This window comes from Notamacropus eugenii, chromosome 1 (assembly GCF_028372415.1).
Source record: "Notamacropus eugenii isolate mMacEug1 chromosome 1, mMacEug1.pri_v2, whole genome shotgun sequence".
Taxonomy (NCBI): Eukaryota; Metazoa; Chordata; class Mammalia; order Diprotodontia; family Macropodidae; genus Notamacropus; species Notamacropus eugenii.
In genome coordinates, this window is record NC_092872.1 from 54,258,525 (window position 1) to 54,280,696 (window position 22,172).

The window sequence follows — 22,172 nt, forward strand, 5'->3', positions numbered from 1 at the left end:
ACTTCAGCCAAAAAAGCATACTAAAAATGAGATGTAGTAAATACTGGCAGAAATTACTTTTTGCATTAAGAGACAAAACATTACAAACTTGAATTAGCTTTGATACCAGTTAACACTGGTTGATAATCTAAGATGATAGATAATATTTCCTTTCAAGGCCTAAAATCTCATGAGAATCCACACAGATGCTTGTGCTCTGATTCCTTTCAGACATGTACTACTAAAATTGACCATGGCTGACCTTAGATTGGTACCTACTGATTTTTTTTTACTAAGTTCATATCTGCCATTGAAGGGGAAAGATAAAAGCTTGTTTTCAGACCACAGGTAGCTATTGCTGGGGTACTGGGTTCGGACAAAGGCCTGAAGAAGGAGGCCAGGGTGATGGGTAAAGAACAGGAAAAAGAGGGTGGCAATGATGCAGGGATAGAAAACAATTACTAGTTTGGAACTATATGGATGGGTCAAATATCAGTGCCAACACCGTTCCTGCCTCAGTGAGAATACTTTCTATTACAGATGACAGTCATTGCTCAATACTTTACTTGGGGTATAATATTTACTGTTTGCTGGATTTCATGGAGCCAACATTCACATACGACTATTCTATCGCATTCTCACCTCCTGGGTTGACTCCTTGTCTTTCTGAAACTGATGCCTTTCATGACTCAGTTTGTCTCCCATTTTCCTTTTGTTTTCCTGCTCTTCATTGAGTTGAATGGTGAGGTCTTCTATTTCATCCAGCAATTTCTGCTTTTCCTGAATAACAAAGATAAAGCAAAACCCCACCCCCATGTGCCACATTGAAACTGAATCCGGCCAAAGAGACATTCATCTCACCAAACATGTTCCAATTCATTCAGCCTGGTAGGACATATTCTATATCCAATTAGAATTTCTTCATCTTCCATATTTACTGGAGGCAATTTCTTAACTCAATTATATCAGTGGCTTGTAATTAGAAGTTACCTTTGACTCTTCCCTCTCCTCCATCCTGTATATCCAGTCAGTAGCAGTCCTATCCAATAATCCAAGTCCAGATGATTCTACTTTCACAACATCTTTTATATCTAACCTTTTCTCTCAACTTCTACCATAATGACCCTACTATTCAGGCTCTCATTATTCTAAACTAGATTACCATAACAGCCTATTAATTGGTCTACTGCTTCCTTAAAACCATCCTTTACAGAACTTCAAACACAATCTTCCTAGTATTCTTCTCTAATCATGTCATTTCTGCTTAAAAATCTTCAGTGGCTCCCCATGATCTACCAAGGGGCACATAGGTGGTGCAGTGGATAGAGCACCAGTGCACGAGTCAGGAGGACCTGAGTTCAAATCTCACCTCAGACACTTGACACTCACTAGCAAGTTAAGTGAGTCACTTGGGCAAGTCACCTAACCCCAATTGCCTCATCCTGGGTCATCTCCAGGCATCCTGATGAATATCTGGTCACTGGATTCAGATGGCTCTGGAGAAGTAAGGCTGGTGACCTTGCACAGCCCTCCCTCATTCAAAACAAAGTCAAGTGCAAGTCATCATCATTTCTCTGATGGCATGTTCTTCTGCGGCAACAAAGGATGAACACACACACACATGATCTACTGAAGAAGTATTAATAGATGATCCTGGTCTTTAAGGCTCTGTCCAATCTGATTCTGATCTACCACTTCAGCATATGTACTCTATGCTCCAGCTGGTCTGGTCTGCTTTTAATGCCCTACTCTTATCTTTCTCCCTCTCCTACCTTCAAACCCTTGCTTGTTTTCTATCATGCTTAGAATGCTTTCCCCAGCCCCACCATTCCCTTGCCCTTATCACTTGTCTGCAGAAACCTTTTCTCTTTCAAGGCCTAACTCAAGTGTCACTTGCTTCAGAAAGCCTCTCCTAATATTTTCCTACTTGCCCTCTGCTCTGTCCTCTTTCCTCAAATTTTTCATAGCACCTTGCTTGGACTTCTATCTTGAAGTTATCTCACTCTCCCTCATATCACAGATGTTTATGTACTTGTCCTACCTCTTTATTAGAATGTAAGTTCCACATCTATCTTTTTTATCTTTAGCATCTATCACAGTGCTTTGCATATAAGGAAAAGCATAATAAACTTTTACTGAATCAAATTTTTGCTCATATTAGGGCTAATATTTACCTGGTAAAGGCTCAACCTTTTCTAGGAGAAGCATTATATAAATGAAACAGCTTTAATACATTGTGCCTCCCTTCACTTTCACCATATGCCATTCACTAATTTGTCCATGATGTACATAATTTTGTGTGTACATGTGTAGTGCATACATGTGTGCACGCATGTGTGCATGTGTGTGTGTGCATGCGTCTAGCTGAAGATTCCCAGAAAGCTGAGACCATTCTGGATAACCTGTCTTGGATGCTACTGATGATGAGTTTAATTATTAATAATAACTTTTTAAAGAAGGTGAGCTGAAGTAGGGTCAGAATTTCATGGTACATTACTGATTTGTTTTTAAAGATAATGTCTAACCTAGGAAACTTTTTATATTAAGTCTGTCAAGAGGTGGCAGAAGCAGTGAAATAGCCTGAACTGAGGGTCCCAAAAGGAATGGGGCAGATTTTGGTTTGTACCAAAGTATAAAAGGCTTGAGAACAAAAACGGTTCTCAGTTAGATGCAGAGTTGGAAGTAGAGTTAGAAGGGGCCTTCCTCTCCATCTAACCCATGCCCTTCATTTTGCAGATGAAGAACTGGAGGATTTGGATTGCTGAAAAACAGGCCAGAACAAAGGTCATTCTTGTTTGATCTCTTGGACCCTTAGGATCCTAGAAGATCTCTGAAGAGGGATCTGAAGACTGTCAGTGTTAAGGCAGATTTTAGAGCTGCAGTCAGAATCATATGAGGGAGGAAAAGCAGAGAAGGAAAGAAATGAACTATTTGGAACACCTTGAATTTTTAAAAGGTCATTGTGAATTTTAAAATGATTCTATTATGCTTTTTGCTATTTTTGTCCTTTAAAAGTTCAAGGAGCATAAGATATTAGATTTGGGGTTGAAGTTTATTTTTGTATTGGGAAAGAGCCCTTTCCCATCTCTCTGAAGGAAACAATCATTTTTAATTAGTTTGGGCCTCTAAATTTCACCCTGAAAGTAAAAGTTAGGGACCAAGCAAGACCAAGGTATCTTTCCAAGTGTCAGATCCTTCATATCTCAAGGCAACATTAATAATACACAATCATTTGCTTTTCCAGGAGCTGGGATGGGCTACACTGAGACAGCAAGAACATGAACTGGTGAGACATTTGGTCTACATTAAGGAGGCACCTATAGCTCTCAGTGAAGATTCTGTTCCGTGAAGCTCCTGGCCTCTATTGGGATCAATCCCATGTCCTTGGCCTCATCTGCTCCATAATTAAACCAACTGAGTGATCTGGCCTGGGCAAGGGGCAGGGGCTTAAAAGTACGTGCTTCCAAGGGATTTTACTGAAAATAGTCCCCTTCCCAAGAACTGTTACAAATTCAACCACATTCTGCCCACACTTCGTTCCTTTGTCTTACTGATATTCATGCCTTTCCTAACGCCAAGGCCCGCTTATCACCACCTTCACTGCTCTTACTTAAAGAAGCCACAGGACTGCTGATTGGAGTCTATTATAAATGTATGCTATCTAACCTCATCTGGGCCCTCCCTGCTACAAGGAAATTCTTATGCTTTTCCCTAACAGGGCAATCTCCAGCTTTTGTTCCAAACTCTGCCCCCCCCCCCCCCCCCCAGAAGAGGATCTTATCTCATACTTTACTGAGAAAAAAGGCCATTCATTATGAGCTCCCTTTTCTCAATTCCACACCTCCTACATTCTCTCTCCCTTTCCTCCAAGTGTCAGAAGTGGCCTTTCCCCTTACCAAAACCATTCCCTCTACTCATAGCTTTAATCCCTCCTGCCCTCTCATCTATTCCTGCAGTTTGCCCCTAAAATTATCTCATCTAATAGTCAGTATCTCCTTATCCACTAGATGCATCCCTGTAACCTGTAAACATGCTCACATCTGTCCTATCCTTAAAAAAAAAACTTCATTTGACCCTACCATTTGCTACTGCTATTCTCCTATAATCCTCCATTTTTCAGCCAAACTCCTAGGAAAAAAGTCAGCTTCACTTGTTTCCTCCATCTTCTCTCCTTTCATTAACTTATTTTAAATTAAATTTTATTTTCTTCAATTAACAAACATTTATTTTCTCTCCTTCCCAAACTTCTCTTGCTACCCCTACCCACACCCTGAAAAAGAAAACACAGCTCTGTAGCAAACATACATATTCAAGCAAAACAAATTCCCATATTGGCCATGTCCAAAAATAAGCGTTTCATTCTGAATGTTTAGATCATCACCTCTTGGCCAGGAGATGGGTAACGTTCTTTGCCATCAGTTCTTTGGAACCACTATTGATCATTTCATAGATCAGAGTTCTTAAAGCTTTCAAAGTTGCTTGTTTGTTTTTTTTACAGTGTTGTTTTTTCACAGTGGCATCAATTCCTCTCCTAGTTTTGCTCACTTTATCCTGCATAATTTCATACAAGTCTTTCCACTTTTCTCCAAAACCATCCCCTTCATCACTTCTTAGAGCAGGGCTTCTTAAACTTTTTCCACTCCTGACCCCTTTCTGCATTTCCTCAGTTTGGTGGCCTTGCATGGCCCGAGGGCATGTGCAGTGCAAAGTGTGCATGTTTTGTGTTCAGAACCAAGGCTGCGGTGGCAAGCACAGCCAAAAATACTTCGGATTCATTACTTGTTTGATTAATTAATTATTGGTCATTGCACATTCAGAAACCTTTTACTACTGCCAAATTTTTTTCAACCCTATATGGAGTCACGACCCACAGTTTAAAAGCATAGTCTTAGAGTACAATAGAATTCCATTACCTTTCCATGTCATAATTTATTCGCCATCCCCCCAAATGATGGGTACCCTTTTAGTTTCTAGTTCTTTGCCACCACAAAAAAGAGCTGCTACAAATATTTTATACATTTGACTTACTTTCCTCTTTCTTTGCTCTTTGGGGTATGCATATAATAGTGGCGTTACTGAGTCAAAGGGTATGCATGATTTAGTAAGTTTTGGGGGATAGTTTCAAATTGCTTTAGAATGGCTCTACCAGTTCAAGCTCCACCAACAGTACATTAATGTGCTTATTTTCCCACAGATCTTCCAACATTTGTCATTTTCCTTTTCTGTTAAATTTGCCGAAGAGTGTGAGATGGAACCTCAGGGTTTCTTTAATTTACATTTTTCTGTTTATTAGTGATTTGGAATACTTGTTTATGTTGCTATAAATAGCTTGGATTTGTTCCCTTACAAACTGCCTATGCCAATTACCAGTTGGGAAATGGCTCTTATTCTTATAAATTTTAATTAGTTCCTTATATATCTTAGAAATGAGACCTTTATCAGAAAAACTTGTTGCAAAATTAACTGTTTCCCTACTACTCTAAGCCACATTGGCTTTGTTTGTGCAGTAACTTCACTTCTTACATCCTTGTAATCTGGCTTTCTTGGTGCTCATCCTCTTTGACATACATCTCTTGAAACTTTTGACAGTGATGACTACCTTTTTCCCTGAATAGTATTTCTTCAACTGAGGTTCTTATGACACTAATCTCTTACCTTTTCTCCAACCTGTCTGGCTATGCCTATTATTTAAACCTCACGATTCTCTGTTGGATCATCACACGCGTCCTACTCCTCCCTATGTCTTTGTCCTGAGTCATCTCTCTACATGACAACTCCTGGAGATTTCATCAGTTCCCACAAGTTCAGCTACCATTTCTATGTCAATGACCCTCCAAACTAATACATTCAACCTCAGTCTCTCTTCTGAGCTCCAGGTGCCACATCACCAACTGCCTAGGAGACACTTCAGTCAGATGTTTTGTAGGCATCTCAAACTCCAAATGTTCTTCTCTCCTCCTCCTCCCTAACTCCCTTTCTCTTCTGAGAACATAATTAGTCACCCAGTTTCACAACTTGTTCTTCGCTCTTCTTTGTTCCCCGTTTTCAATCAGTTGCCAAATTTGATTGATTTTATTGATTCTACTCCCATGTCTTTTGCTTCCCTCCCCTGATATCTATTCCAACAGAGTCCAGGCCCTCATCACTTCTCACTTGGACTATTATAAATTCGTCCCAATTGGCCTCCTTGCCTTGAGTTTCTTCATCTTCAATTCATCCTCCACACTGCAGCCAAACTGAAAATCCTAAAATACATGGCCCTTCCTTGCTCCAAAAATTCCAGAGACTTCCTATTGCCACTGAGACAAAATGCAATCTGAGTCCAGCTGACCTTGTAAGGATGACTGTACAGCACTCCCCCTTCACCCACTCTGTACATGATATTTCATCTCCTATCTCCATGCCTTTTCACAGGCTATGTCCCACATCCAAAATGAATTTCCTCCTTATCTCTGGCTCTTAGAACCCTGAAATCCCTTCAAGATTCAGCTCAATTGTCAATTCTCATGCAGACTTTATCTTGATCCCTCTAGTTGCTAGCACCCTCCCCTCTCCCAAAATTACTTTGCACTTACTTTGTATATATTTTCTATTTATGATCTGTCTACATGTCCTGAGGACAGGGACTATTTCATTTTGGTTTTGTATCCTTCAGATCTATCACAGGGTCTGGCACTTGGTCTGATGTTTGATAAACGCTTCTTGAGTAAATGAATGAGACTAAGCCACTGCTGTATCAGACAAACCTGAAGCACCACTTTCAAGCCATCTCCTCTGGGCAAGAGAAGAGTATGTTCCTGGGCCCAAGAGGTACATAAATGGGGAAGTCCATGTGAATAGCCCTCACCTCTTCTAGTCTCTCAATATTGGCCTTCAAACATGGGGTGCAGGATCTCAGCTCACTGTTTTCATCATCCAGCTGCTGTAATCTGTTAGAAAATAGCATAGGCTCAGAATTTCATCATTTGCTTACCAAAAGACAGAAGTTTTTGACAAAAGCCCCAGAGAACATAGTTCTTTCAGACATGCAAGTTTTTTGTTAGTCTTGTATATGAGATCCTCCAGAATCCAGAAATTCTCATTCTTCCAACAAATTACAGCCACTATTTATTACTGCAGGTCAAGTAAATTATCGCAGAGATTTTTTTAATGTAGGAAAAGTAAAGAACTTTTAAGTTCTTAGAAAGTTCTTATAAAATGTTTATTTTATTTAACTGGACATTTAGCCCTCAATAACACAACTTTAATTAGCACCATAACAAGAATTTCCTCAACCCCACCCCATTATAGTCTTGCCCAGTTTTCAGAAATAATCAACACTTTTCTCTTGTGGTAAAAAAACAAACAAACAAACAAAAAACCCCCTAATCTTTTCTTGTTTCTCTTCTGCCTGGGAGTTCTGGGACAATTCTAGAATGATGAAGACCAAGAAGCTAGAGAAATATTTCATAGGAAGGAGATTCAATTGATTATTTAGGAGGAGCTTAATTATACCTCTGTATCTGTTCTAGGCACCTGGGCCTTCCGTCTGTATAGACTGCTCCATTGTAGCTTGGTCCTGAGAGTGTAACTTTAGAAAGAATCAGTATGAACCTACCTAAGGGAATAAATTCCCTCTCCTCTGAGATTACCTAGGAATACAGATCAAGTCTAACCTTGGCATAAGGCTATGTGGACCACTACATGTTGTTTGTCCCTTTATAAACTTTAATGTTAAAATAAATATATTTTCATCTCTGTTTTTTCACTACTATAGATTTACAAAATAAGTTAAGTCTGGAAGTCAAAATTCTTGGCAATCTACAGAGAAAGGTGAGAAAGGTACTACTGACTCCATGCTGATAACATTTTCATACAGGGCTGTAACTGAATTGAGGATGTGTTTACAGGCTATCAGTCAAGTTACTACTCTGAGAAGTTCCCATTTGGATCTAGAAGTTCTCCTTTGAGATTCAGGATGGTCTTCTGCTGCCTCCTTCTCCTTCCTCACTGATCCCCCCACCCCCATCTTCCACCCTCATAAAAACACCTCATAAAAAGAGGAAAGCAAGGTTTTAGGTTTCCCATCTCCCTGAGATTTTTAATGTGAAATCTGCTTCATGGCTGTATGACTTGGTAAGTAGGGCACTGTCCCACAGAAGGTCTTCTTGTGACCTTGTACTTGATTTGCAGCCACAGGAAACACACAAAGGCAGCAGAGACAGAATGAGTTACACAAAGGACAAAGGGTCAAAATACATGAGAGTTCAAATCAGAAAGAATTAAAAGGTTGAGGGAAAGCCAAAAAGAAGCACCAAGAGGTACATGAGCACTGCTTAAGAGTCTTTTGCTGAACCCTCAGTGGTAAACTTTCCAATTCAAATGCCTGTCCTGACAAGAATGCTCTTTTTCCTAACGATGACTGATCACTGACTTGTGAGAGCATTTAAAAAAGTTTTCAATATATTTTTCGTTTTGACACAACAGACGCTTCCCAAAAAGCAGTCAGATAATCCCTTCACCTACAGAGTATATTCCCTGACAACATTACACAAACTGAGTAACAGTCTGATGTTTGTTGATGGTACATGCTGCTTTTCATTTTTATGGTTTACTCATTGCTAACAAAAGGAAGATAGTATGGTATGAACATTGTAAATTGGATAGTTTTGACTACAGACAGAAGGTATTTCCTCATCTGAATTTCTTTCTTTTTACTTTAATATCGCTAAAGACAAAGTTAACAAAACGTGCACATCAACACAATGTATATATGGAATAGTAAAATTCGTTGACCTTGGAACCTATCTTCAATAACCCAGATTATAGTATGTTATCTCTCATGTGACCACATTCACATGGAAAGCATCAAAAAGAAAATGTTATTTGGCACTTTCAGAGGAAATGCATATTTGAAGTTTTGTATTTGTATAGTCCCAGAAAAAAATCTGTTAATTGTTCTTACTCTTAATTATATTTCTTATAAGAAACACTACATCTCAGGGTAGACTAGAACAGTGGTCTGGGAAACGACTTCAGAACTCAGCACCAGGGATAAAAGGCCAAAGGTTGAATACACTGCCTCCTTGATAGACTCAGCCTCACACAAGATCTTTAAGCACAAATCATCACTGTCCTTTAGTGAAGTAGTCTTATGCATACACATTGCTTTTTCCCTTCCCACATCTTATAATGATTCTCAGTCATAACGCTCAGTTAGCAATCTCATTTCTATAAAGATGATGCAAACGGCCCAGGGCTGTTGTAGTTTACAGAAAGAAAGAAATCACAAGATGTGTGAAAAAAATCTATAAATATGAGAAAGGTAACTGGGAAAGCAAATTTTAGGGTCCTACTCTTTTATTTAAATAAAATTAAAAGATTTCAGTGCATAGTATCAGTTAAATGGTTGGACTGAAAGATACATAGCAAACTTCAATGTAATTCATATACTGAACTAAGATTTTCTGTTATATAGATCTGATTCAAGTTTTATTTTTCACTATCAATACTCTTATTTTTATCATGCCATACCTGGCTTGGAGATTCTCAATTTCAATGCTTTTTTCTCTCTCCATCTTGCACAGGAGTTCCTTCTGCTTTCTGATTTCTTCAAGGATCATCTCATCAGCTCTCAATTCCTGCTCCTTTAACTGCTCCTCAAGGGCATTAGCTCTTTAAAGACAGAGGAGAAAAGATCAACATTTCTCAAAAATCTCATTTTAGTTCAGTTTGCTTCTACAGGGCCTGTTTCCTTGTCTCTCCCAGGAACTCAGAAGAAAACATTTACACTGTCAAAGAGAAACCATTATAATTCAAAACAGCATGCTGCAAAGGTCATTCAAGACATATAAAAGCAGTACATAAATTCCTATGGATCTGACAGCTTTTAAATCTGACCCAATACTTAAGGATGGACCTAAGCAGACCAGGAGCTACATTTTCAACTGCTTCAGTTCAAAATCAAAATGAGGTTGGTACAAAAAACAAGAGTCCAGGCCTATGATTTGGAAAACATCATAAAAACTCAATGACTCCACACGTTCAAAGCAGAACTCATTACCTTTTCCCTCAAACCCACTCTTCTTGTTAACTTTCCAGTTTCTGATAAGGATATGTATCACCAACCTTCTAGTCACTCAGGCTCTTTAAACAAACAAAACACAAAATCGTTCTTTGATTTTATTTTGATTTTAAAAAGCAATTGTGCCATGATAAATCTTGTGCCTAGAGATTTAAAAAAAACCCCAAAAACCTTTGACTAAAAAAACACAATTTTGCAAACAACTCTTTAAGAAGCAGGGAGTCCTCTGAATACCAAAGGTCATCAGATTTCAGTCATCAAAATTCTTCTCTTTCCATGACCTCCATTTACTCACCAAGTCTTACAAACTCTTCTTTCACAATACAGCTCACATCCTCCCACAGAACATCACCATCTCTTGCTCTTCCTTCTCCCAACCCTTCCTTCACAGAGCTGGCATCCTTCTATCCCTAAAGCACCACTCTGACCGCGCTGCCCTCCTCAGAAAGCTCCAGTGGCTCTCTCCTGCTTCTAGGATGTAAAAGACAAAACCCACAAACTCCCATGCCTGGTATTTAAAGCCCTTATAATGTGGTTCTAGCCTACCTGTTCAGGCTACTGCATGATTTTGTCCCTTGATGCATTGAACATTATTGTCAAACTGACCTTCTTGCTGTCCCTTTGAGAGCTCCTGCCTCTGTGCTTTGTCCAGACTGCCCCTCAGCCTTGGAATTTACTCTTTTCTCCTTTCTCCCTCTTAGAATCCCAGTCTTCTTCAAAGCTCAGGCACCAACTCCCCTGAAGCCTTTCTTGATCACTTTAGTTGTTATGCCCTGATTCTTTCATAAATATTTTCCACTGACAAACATGAATATATCATTCCCTCCAGTAGAACATAAACTCCTTGAGGGTAACAGCTGTTTTGGTTTTGTGTTTGTTATCTCCTGCGTCCAGTGTGACACAGGATATCTGCTAAATAGATGCTTCATTGCTTGAGAGGTGTTCCTTTGACTAGAATTCCAAAGTTGTTCACTATCTTTAGGTTCTGACAAGCTGTTAACAGTTCTTGAGACTCATAACCCTAGATCTTATCCTGAGATTGAATTAATTTCCATCTATGGAACAGAAATAAAACAAGTGAGTACTTTCTGATGTTTAAGGGGTGGGTGAATCAAGAGAACTCAATCAACTATGTCCCCTGTCTCCCCAATTCATTAGAATGAAGTTATAAGAATGAGCCCCGTTTAGACCCTGACTGGCTCATCTGCACACGAAAAGGTTAGGTAACTTCACTGAGGACTGACAAAGACTGAGGACCTGTCAGACTCCTTGAGAGAAATGGGACTGAGTTATGGAATCAGTCTAAAAAAAGAGCCAGCTTTGGAGGAAGAACTCAGCTCTTGAGGAATATTCTTGAACTTTTGCCCTTCACTTTTTCCCTTGTTTCTCTTAGAAGGTTCAGTAAGCAGTGAGGGGATTTCTTCTTCCTTTCTCCTTCACTGGCAAGAGCATCTTGCATCAGAAACAGGTGCATTCAACCTGGAAGAGTCCAGCTTCAGAGTCAAGTTACAGAGAAAAGCAGAAGCCAACACATGAAGCTTGGATTCTTCTTCAAAGACAAAAGGCCCTAAGGCCAAGACTCCAGCCAGACCTGGAGAGTGCTCCAGAGGTGGTGGGAAGTGACTACACTCAACCAGTGAAGCAACACCCTGGGAGCAGCCTCTGTTGCTCAAGGAGGCAGGTTCTGGCAGAGGCTACAGATGGGAAAGATTTGAGGATACCAGGGATAGCTCCCTAGCCACATGGGTTCTATACACAACTACCCATCCCCTGTGAACTCTGTATCCACTCTTCACAGACAACGGGCCTGAGGTTGATAGGGGAGATTTTCCTGAGCCATAGTCTATAATATGCATCCAGAGGGCTGGATCTGTTTAATCCATTTCTAAAGTTCTGGTTAAAAGCACTTAAAATGCTAATGAATAAGTAGATCTGATTTGTTCTACAGTCTTAGTCTTGAAAAACCATGTGTACATCAACTTGTCTGGGTTGCAAATCAATAAAAAAGTACTTATTAATGCTTTACTATGTGCCAGGCACTATACTAAGTAAGCACTGAAGACACAGTAACTAGGTACATACAATACTTACGAACAGTAAGTGGAACGTAGCCTCAAATAGCAAGGCATGAGCACCTGGAGGGAATGGGCAAATGGTGTACATAGACTCTTCTTTGGTAATTCCATTGCTATCACTTCATAAATAGCCTATTTCTCTTTTTCACCACTTACTTCTTTGGTTATACTCTATGTCTCCCTCCTCCTGCCCTTCCTCTTTGTGGGGGAATTAGGAATCTAAGGAGCATGTGAGGGCAGAGGCTGGAATCCAACTACAAACAGTCACCTGCAGGAAGACCTGGATTTGGAGAACTGGGTTTCATAGAAATGTACAAAGTGAATCTTCTTGTGCGCTTGGTGGGCCCAGTCCAATAGCGCTGAAGGTAATAGTCTGGACGCTGGAAGGAGCTCCCTTAGGTATGGCAAGGTTATGGGGGTAGGTTGTGAACCAGCTCAGGGAGAGTGAGATTGGGAGTACTGCACTCAGAATGCTCTCAGAGGATCAAAGGTATTTGGTGCTTAGCACAGTACCTGGCATGCCTTAAGCATGGGTTTTAAAATATGAGATTTGACTTGAGTCTTGCTGAAAACCAGGGGAACTAAGAGCTATGTTGAGGAAGGAGAGCATGGGGGTAACCAGGGCAGAGAAGTGGAGTTGGAAGATGCCATGTTATATGTGAAGAATGGAAAGTGGGTCAGAGTAGCGGGGTCATAGGGTGCATGAAAGGAAGTAAAGTATAAGAAACTTTGAAAGGTAGGAAGGAAGCAGGTTATAAAGTTTTAAATCCCAAACAAAGTATATTTAATCCTGGAGATTACAGGTAGCCACTGGAATTTAGTGTTTGTGTGTGTGTGTGTGTGTGTGTGTGTGTGTGTGTGTGTGTGTGTGTGTGTGTGTGAGAGAGAGAGAGAGAGAGAGAGAGAGAGACAGACAGACAGACAGACAGACAGGCAGACAGAGACAGATAGGGAGAGAGACAGAGATTATTAAAATAATCCAGAAGAGAGCTGATGAGTCCCTGAATCAGGGCTGTTGCTACATGAATAAAGAGAAGGGGATGCACACAAGAGATGTCATTATGGTAGAAATAATAGAGTTTGGCAATTGATTAGATATATGGAGTGAATGAGAGTGAGGTGTTACCAGAAGACACCTAGATTGTGAGCCAGGGAAGATGAAGGTGCCATCTATAGTTATAGAGAAGTAGGGAGGAGGGAGAAAATAATTAATTCTGTTTTAGACATGTTAAATTTGAAATACCTAGGAAATAGCCAATTCAAGACATCCAAAAGAAAGAATTGTCACAGGTGTACATACAGATTGACTAAGGCCAAATATATAGAGATAATAACTGTGCTCATCAGAACTGATGAAATCACTAAGTGAAACAATATAAAGGGAAAAGAGAAAAGTATCGAGGACAGGGCCTTGGGAGACACATCCAATTACGGGTGTGACATGTATGGAGAATCAACAAAGGAAACTGAGAAGGAGCAGTCAGACAGGGGAATCAAAAGAGAGCAGTATCATGAAAATCTAGAGAGAACAGAGGATCCAGGAGGAGAAGATGATCGACAGGGAATTCAAGAAGGATAAGGATTGAGAAAACATTAATAGATTTGGCGATTAGATCGTTGGCAACTTTGGAGAGGCAGTTCCAGGTTAATGCTGAGATAGGAGGCCAGATTGCAGAGTTTAGAAGTGAGAGGAGAGGCAGAGAAAGCATTGGGTAGAGGTGGTTCTCTTAAGAAGTTCAGCTAAGGAAGAGATGAGAGATACAGGACAATACTTCCTGACTATCGAATGAGGTAAGGATTTGTAAAGGATGGTGGACACATGAATGTGTTTGTAGGCAGAAGGGAATGAAGAGAAAGAGTGAAGATGATGGGGGGGGGGGGGCAATCTGATGGATAAGATGGGTATCCCTGCTAAAGAAGGCTGGGGGAGAGGGTCAGAAAGCAGAGGGGGTTTTGTTTCAAATAGAAAGGTGCTAAAGAAAGGGTGGTAGCATCTTATCTTCACACAGGAAAGGTTAGAGTTCTAAGTTTGCCATTTACTATTCATTTGAGAAATTTGAGTCAGGGAGCAACTCTGTGCCTTTATCAGAGAGAAGTGGAAGAGTGGGGGTAGAGGGCAAAGGATTTTCTCTCTTCTCTCAAACCCATATCAGCTATAGAATCTTGCAGCTGAACTATTTGTCCAGTAAGAGATGCTATGTCCATCAGAGAGTACAGACAGACAGAAACCTACATTTTCTGGGACAAAGAAACAAAGAGGCAGCACTCAAGACAAGAAGTGTAACCTTTGGCAGCAAAGAAAAGAGGCAACTATGCTTTGAAAAGAAAGGACGTCGGGATCCCATACATGGAGGTGTGGGATAGCTTGGCCACACATGTCTTCTACATGTGTACTTCCCAACTACTGTACTCTTAGATTTGTTTCCACTTTTTGTACTTAAACTGTGTGTATTTGTTAAATAGTGCACCTCAAGTTTGTGGAGCACAATGTTTTGTAGCTAATGTCCTATTATGCCATTTTAGTAAACGATATTACTTTGAGCTAATTGTATCTACGGGCTGACTATTAAAGAAAAAGCTCATTGGTAGAAGCTCATGAGCTACAATTTTGGAAGTGTAGACCACCAGGCTACCCCTAGAACCTGAGGTAGCAGTTGTTCCTCCTAGGAACCCAACTGAATGTGATTTGAGGAGAGAGGCTAGAGGAGGTACTCTCTATATAAAGGTGAGGGTAGAGAAAGATTTTTATATATCAGGGTTGCTTTAAACAGAACCCATCTACATATGATAGACTCACACAATAAAACAATAAAGTAAGCAAGTCTGTTGGCTCATACAGACCCTTACAACTCCTCCTAAAATCCGATGTATCTTAATATTGGTGTCTCCACTATTCATTCTCCTCATAAAGCTCTCTAATCTCTCAATGATACTAATCATTTCCAGTACTTAAAGTTTTTCCTGACATATTCAAAGATCTATTTTTCTGAATTTTATATAATGACTCTATGCTATAATCTTTCATATGAAATTAATTCTTTTTCCTCACTAAAGATGACAACTTCTAAGTAGTAATAAGGTCACAAATTCAAACCATTCATGCCAGGACTCTATATTGATGAGGTACCAGAAATAGTTATGGGGTATATTAAAAGGTGAGAAACAACACCTTCCAACTGGGGCTATCATCAGCCACAGTTTAAAATGTTGTTAAGAGCTGGTCTCATGCCTGGGCTGTTGTCATGAGCTATCTGATCTCCCCAGGCCAATCCAAAGTTGTGCAGGAAAAGAAGAATATTTTCTATAAAACTGCTTTTATAGCACTTCAGTGTCTTTCTACTACTTAAAACATGGAGTCTGAATTCTTTAGCCTGGAGTTTGAGGTCCTCTACAATTTAGCCTTGGCTTTATCACCTTTTACTTTCTCATGTGAACCCTCAGCCTAGCAAATATGATCTACTTGCTATCTCTTATGCAAACCTTACACTTCACACGACCAAAGACAAGGAGATATTCACCAAGAATATCTTCCCCAGAATCTCTGCCTATTGAAATCCCAGTCATTCCTTAAGGCTCCAGAGAAGCCAATCAAATAGCAAGCATTTTAGAAGTGTTTACTAAGTTCCAGTCATTGTGTCAGGTGCTGGAGATACAAAGACAAAAGTAAGAGAACCCCTTGCCTTCAAGGATCTTTCCTTGAAGCTTTCTGGGATGACCCTACCCAGAAATGATTGCCTTTCTGGTATTTTATACTACACGCAGTCTTTTCTGTCTGTGCCATTCATATAAAATTCCCCATGTACTGCCCCTATTATACATACTTGGATACGTTTCCCACCTCCACTAGATCTAGCCTTCATCTCTTTGGACTTCAGCTCTAATCTGTAAAATGAAGAGACTGAACAAAATAATCACTATAGTTCTATACTGAGTATCTGCTGAATTGAAAGTTGCAGTTCTAGATACCTCAAAAGATTGACTGATCAAGCGTATTTCTCTAGCTTTAGCACAATCTTCTCATAATCTAGAGCCCTTGGGGAGGCTTTTCTCAATTTACAGGACTTTTTTGCATTAAAATGCTCTATGAAGAATGAAGTAGCCCCAGGAAGAGTTCTTTGCTTCTCCCAAAGTCTGGGCTTAGACATGAAAGGAGTATAAACAACAGGGTCTCTCCAAGGCTGGTGCCAGGACCAGTCTGGACATTTTTATAATTGCTCTGAGAAGGTTTCCACAGGGAAATCTGCCTTCTCATTGCTACTTATAGTATAGCTCCCTTCCACAAAGTCAAAGCAGGCTCACCTGTGCACTAGCTGCAAGTTTTCTTGTTTTAACCGACTGTGTTGTTCTCCATTTGCGGCCGTGTCCTTCTCTAGTTCCGTCACTCTCTTCTCCAAGAAGATGACCTTTGCAATAAGAGGCCCAGAACTGATGTGAGGTGAAGAGTAAAACACAGCCTATTCACAAGAGAGCTTTTTAGAAAGACAGAGCACAAAGTACCCATCTCCACGGTCCATCTGAGTAAAACTCAAGCAGCCAATCCCTTTGCCATCAGTACAGGTTGCCTGCAGCAATAAGTCTTTTCAATATTTGACACAACTTGGTCTGTCACCTATGCTCTATGTTTTTTTCTGTATAACAGAATTTTTGAGTTCCACATAAAATTGCTATTATACTGCTTGCCTTTTCATGGGTGGGAAAGGGACTGGAGAGAGGGACAGAACTTGGAACTCAAAATTTTAAAAAATGAATGTGAAAAATACAATTTTAACAAAAGGATTTCTGAGTTCCTTCTCCTCCCTTCTGTTTCAAAATTTTACCAAAGCCCTTTATTTTTTCCACCACAGCCATTTCCCAATATGTATGTCCTTTCACTCCCATTTAATAAAGAAATGAATTAAACAGAAAGGCCCCAAATGACATGACAGCACGTGTAACATTCTGCTCTTGTGGGCCTCTTGCTCTCCAGTAAGAGGGCAGTATATTTGCTCTGGGATTCCATTCTCCAGGACCAAGGCTGGCCACTGCAATTAATCCAAGTTAAATTGCCCTGTTTGTGTCATTGTAGTCATTATGTACAATGTCTTGATTCTGCTACTTTACTTGCTATTAGTTCATACATGTATTCCTCTGTTTCTCAAACTTACCACTTTTTATGGCACAATAGCATTCTATTCCATGCAGATGCAATAATTTATTCAGCCAGTTTCTAACCAATGTGTTTCCAGGTTTTTGCTACTATGAAAAGTCTTGCTACAGATATTCTGCCATATGTGGGTTCTTTCTGTCTTCTACTTTCTTGCCCAGTAGTGGGATCACTGGTTCAAAGGGTATAAAAAACAGCCTAGCAACTTTTTTTGCAAAATTCCAAATTATTTTCCAAAATAGTTGGACCACATCACAGTTCTATCAATAGTATACTAATGTGCCTATCTTCTCATAGCCATTAGTTATTATTTTCAAAATTCTGTCATCTTTTTAAATTTAATGACTATGAAACATAATTTCAGAGTTGTTTTATATTGCATTTCTGATAGGAGGTAACTTCTTAATCAAACAATAAAAAGAGGTAATTATAAATGATAAAAGGATAATCTTGACTAAATGAAATTGAAAAGCTTTTGCACAAATAAAATTAATGCTAGGAAGGGGAGTGGTTGCCTGGGAAAAAAATCTTTATATCAAATATCAAATGATAAGGGTTTTCTATCTAATACATATAAATAAATAAAAAGAAATACATATATGTGTATATATATATATGTATGATCAAAAACTATTCCCCAATTGTTAAATGATCAAATGAAATTTTAAATTTTAAAAAGTTCTCAAAAGAATTGTAAATTAACAACCATAGGAATGAATGTTACAAATCACCAGTAAAATGCAAATCGAAACAATCCTGAAGCTTCACCTCACAACCAGCAAACTGACAAAATTTACAAATGAAGGGAACAGTCAGTGTTGGAGTGGTTGTGGAAAGACAGACACATGGCTGGTGGGGATGTGAATCGGTACAACCATTCTGGAAGGCAATTCAGAACTGTACAGAGAAAGTGACTAAAATGTTCACATGTTTTGACCAAGAGATCCCACTGCTAGGCATATACCCTAAGCAGGTAGTTAACAAAAATAAAGGCTCCATACATACCAAGATATTTATAGCAGAACTTTTTGTACAGCAAAGAAGTGAAAACAGAGGTCTATTAGTTATGGAATGGCTAAACAAATTGTGCTACAAATTGTGTGAATGTAATGGAATATTACTGTTCTATGTAATGGAATATTACTGTTCTATAAGAATTGAGACAAAATGATAAATACAGAGAAGCTTAGAAATATCTACACTAACTGATGCAAAGTGAAGAGGAGCAAGGAAAGTAATACACAATGACTATGACAATGTAATTGGAAAGAACAGCTATAAATGGATCAAAGCTGAATCAGTGAAATTATAATGATGAAGCTTAGTCCTTAAAGAGACATGAGACAATACCTCCAATGGCTTCACGGTCAAGGTGGGGATCCCTGGGGCTAGGGGAGGGTGTGGTACACTACACAGAATGCCAAGCTTTTCTATGTGGTTATTGGTTTTGCTGATTTTTTTTCTCTTCCTCAACTTAAAAAACTTTTTCTTATAAGGGATGGACCTCTGGGAGGGTATTTAGGAGAAGGGAAGGACTAGATGGGGGTAATTTAGGTAACATAAAAAATAAAATACATCAATAGATAAATACTTTTTAAAAGTTGACTGAGACTTTACAATATCAAAAAATATTATACAGTAACAACAAAAATTGCATTTCTCTTGTTACTAATTTAAAACATTTTCCCCACAGGTATCAAATTAACATCACACAGATAAATAATTGGAGAACTGGGACTAGACTAGTTTCCTACCTCCAATCCACTACTATTTCCTTTATAAAAATTTTTAGTCTTATTCTTCTTGATACCCTTTGTTTTCATATCACATTTGTTTACAAACATAACCTCTGCTCACTTACACAATAAACGATGCTTTCTAACAAAAAATTTAAAAATAAAAGAGGGAAAAAAGTTGTTTAGCAAAACTCATCAACAAATCGATCATGGCTGGCAGTACATCCTCTGTTCCATGTCCACGGTTTCATGCCTCGGCAATGATGCAAGGGGAAAGAATTTTCTCTTTCTCAAGTCAAGTCTGGCCAGGATAACTGCATAGCATTCAGTTTCCTGTTTTTGTTGCTTTGCTTTCTATTCACATTGCTGTCAAGGTGCATATTCTTTCCTGATTTAGCTTCATGCATTAATTCATTTAGGCCTTCGGGTGCTTCATACAACCTCCTCCAGCTTCTTCCCATTTGTTTCTTTAGCCTTACAAGAATGTACCCCAGTGGGTTCAGCCACTCCCCAGCTGATAAGCATCGATTTTGTTTCCAATTCTATTCTACCACAAAAAGGGCTGTTATATGAATATTAACTTCTCTTAGCCTCAGTTTCTTAATTTGTAAAATGGAGATAACAGTAACTATTTCACAGGATGGTTGCAAAGATAACATGAAATGATAAATGTAAAGTGCTTTGCAAACTTTAAAGCACTCCATATATTTTAGCTATTATTATTTTTACTATTGCTATTATGATGATGATTATTGTATATGAGACTTTACTTTCTGTCTTTGATCTCCTTGGGGCTTAGGTCTACCAGAAGGATCTCTGGATCAAAGTATATGGATATTTTTAGTCTTTTTTTTTTAAGCATAATTCCACATTTCTTTACAGAATGGCTGGATCAATTACAACCCTTCTAGGCCCAATTCACAACTCTACCACAATGTATCAGTGGTATTAGAGTAATATCAGTATATTACAGCAGTATATCTTCCCACAACCCCCCCCCAACAATTATTCCAGTGGGGCTCTATGACAAAACTTTGCTTTGTTTTAGGTCTACTGATACTAACCTCACATAATACAATCAGTCTATAAAATGGTTGTCACTTAAGCTAATAAATATTAAATTACTAGCAGGAAAATCTGTACTGTGTATCTAGAAAAGGATTCATACAATGTTTCTTTCCTCTATTTTCATTCCTTCTTTTGAGAATCTAGCGCTGAAAGGGGCTTTAGGAGATAGTTGGTCCATCAAGCAGTATGCTAGAAAATATTTAACAACAGGCTCTCAAGAAGGAAAAAGAGTATGCATGACACTTTTAAGTTTAACAATCAAGCCCTGTTGTGTAATTTAACAACCAATTCTTACAAGCCAGTTCCAGCTGACTCCAGCACCCCCAGGGTTCAACCCGTACCTGAATAAGAATCCTTTCTACAACACATCTAGCCAGTCAAAGGGAACCTATGACTGCCCAGGACAGCTCATTCTACTTCTGAATAGTTTTGTTAGATTTTTCTTTTTTCTTAAGAACTGCTTTTAAGCACAGCTTCCCCACTTGAACTTGTACAGTTGAAGCTTCAATCCACGTGAGGGACTTTACCTTTCTCATGAGTAGGGATTGTTTCAAATGTTGATTTTTATCTAGCAGAGTGCCTGGATATAGTAGGTGATTAATAATGCTCACTGATGGATTGATGGTTAGCCCTATTAAATCTCATTTTGTTAGTTTTGGTTCACTCTTCTAAGATGACAAAATATTTTTGAATACCGAGTCTGCTACATAATATATCAGCTATATTCTTAATCCTATCTGTCAAAGTTTCAGATGGTTAAAATGTCATCTATAAATTTGATTAACTCATTTTCTCTTCCTTCTAAAATGTTAAACAGAACAAGGCTAAGGAAAGAACTCTGCTTCAGTTCCATAATCATCCTTCAAAAACAAACATTCCTTTTCTACACAATGGTTACAATTTCCCTCACACTGCACTACGGAAAAATGAGATAACAGAATGATTAGAAACAGGCAGAGCAAGGAAGGAGTTTCATTAGCCATTATAAGTTACTTGATTTTTTAAGAAAGGTCATATTCATGGAAATAGAAAGAAAACTTCACCTAAATTAAGGTGTGAAGTACATAAAATGTAAGTGTAATATTTTATTTAAACTTAATTTTAAAAAATGTAACATAAAATCAGAACTATATGTTGATACTCTACAGTGCTAAAAAAAAAAAAAGGTTCATTTTAAAAAACAATTACTTTTAAAAACAGCACTGTATTGTACGAGACAGCAGTGCAGTGGTACAAAGGACACTGAAGAGGGAGTGAGGAGTCCGGGTTCTGACTCTGACTCTGGGGTTAACTAGCTGCACAATCTTGAGTAAGTCACTTCATGCCTCCAAATTTCACTTTATTAAAAAATGAAAGTTCTGGTCTAGATAAGAAGTGTCCAACTCAAAGAGGCAATCTCTGCAGCCCAAGCGGGACACCTGTGGACTAGATAAACTTTGGAACACTTTCCAGCTAGTGTTCTTTTCACTGTCTCATGCTTCCTTTTAATGTTATGATCAGCTATCCTTAAAAATGGACGTTTTGAGGGGAGGCATAGGTAGTTTTGGAGAAGGGGACATTAGTGGGTATATCTGAGGGAAGTAGAAGAGCAGCAAGTTCTGAACAAGCAGAAAACAGCTAGAAGGTACTGGGTTCATGGAAGACGGTGGTGTGTGTGTGTGTGTGTGTGTGTGTGTGTGTGTGTGTGTGTGCATGCGCATGCATGTGCATGCATGTGCAAGGGTGTGGAGTGCTACCAAAGGTAAACCACCTACTTCAAGCTTTAGTTTGCTTAGGATTTCAAACTAAACAGTGAATATGATAAAAATAGCTCACATTTACATACAGTAATTTAAGGCTGGCAAAGTACATTACACACACTATCTCAATGGATCTTCCCAACAGTCCTGTGAAATAGATGCTATTATTATTCCCATAAGGCTCAGAGATGCTAAGTAACTTGCCCAGCTAGTAAGCAGATAGGACTTTAATCATCTGGAAAAGGTCTCCTCCTGCCCCTCCTTTTCTGTCTCAGAGACCATGAAGACTCTGTGGTGGGGAGAAGCTCTCTTAGCCTGAAGTCTCCTGATAGAGAGTCAGATTGTAGTATCAGACATTTAGAGCTAGAA

The 22,172-nt window shown here is 39.0% G+C and overlaps 1 protein-coding gene across 4 annotated transcripts in view; it reads right to left on the bottom strand.

Moving 5' to 3' along the window:
• The window catches only part of RAB11FIP3 (RAB11 family interacting protein 3), a 153,915-nt gene that overhangs the window by 6,841 nt on the left and 124,902 nt on the right, over window positions 1–22,172 (bottom strand). For all 4 annotated transcript variants that reach the window (XM_072601714.1, XM_072601706.1, XM_072601720.1 and 1 more), the window contains 4 exons: window positions 16,417–16,520; window positions 9,493–9,633; window positions 6,827–6,908; window positions 622–759 (listed from right to left, as the gene is read on the bottom strand). In XM_072601714.1, the coding sequence (XP_072457815.1) occupies window positions 622–759; window positions 6,827–6,908; window positions 9,493–9,633; window positions 16,417–16,520 (465 nt within the window). The remainder of the gene's footprint in view (window positions 1–621; window positions 760–6,826; window positions 6,909–9,492; window positions 9,634–16,416; window positions 16,521–22,172) is intronic.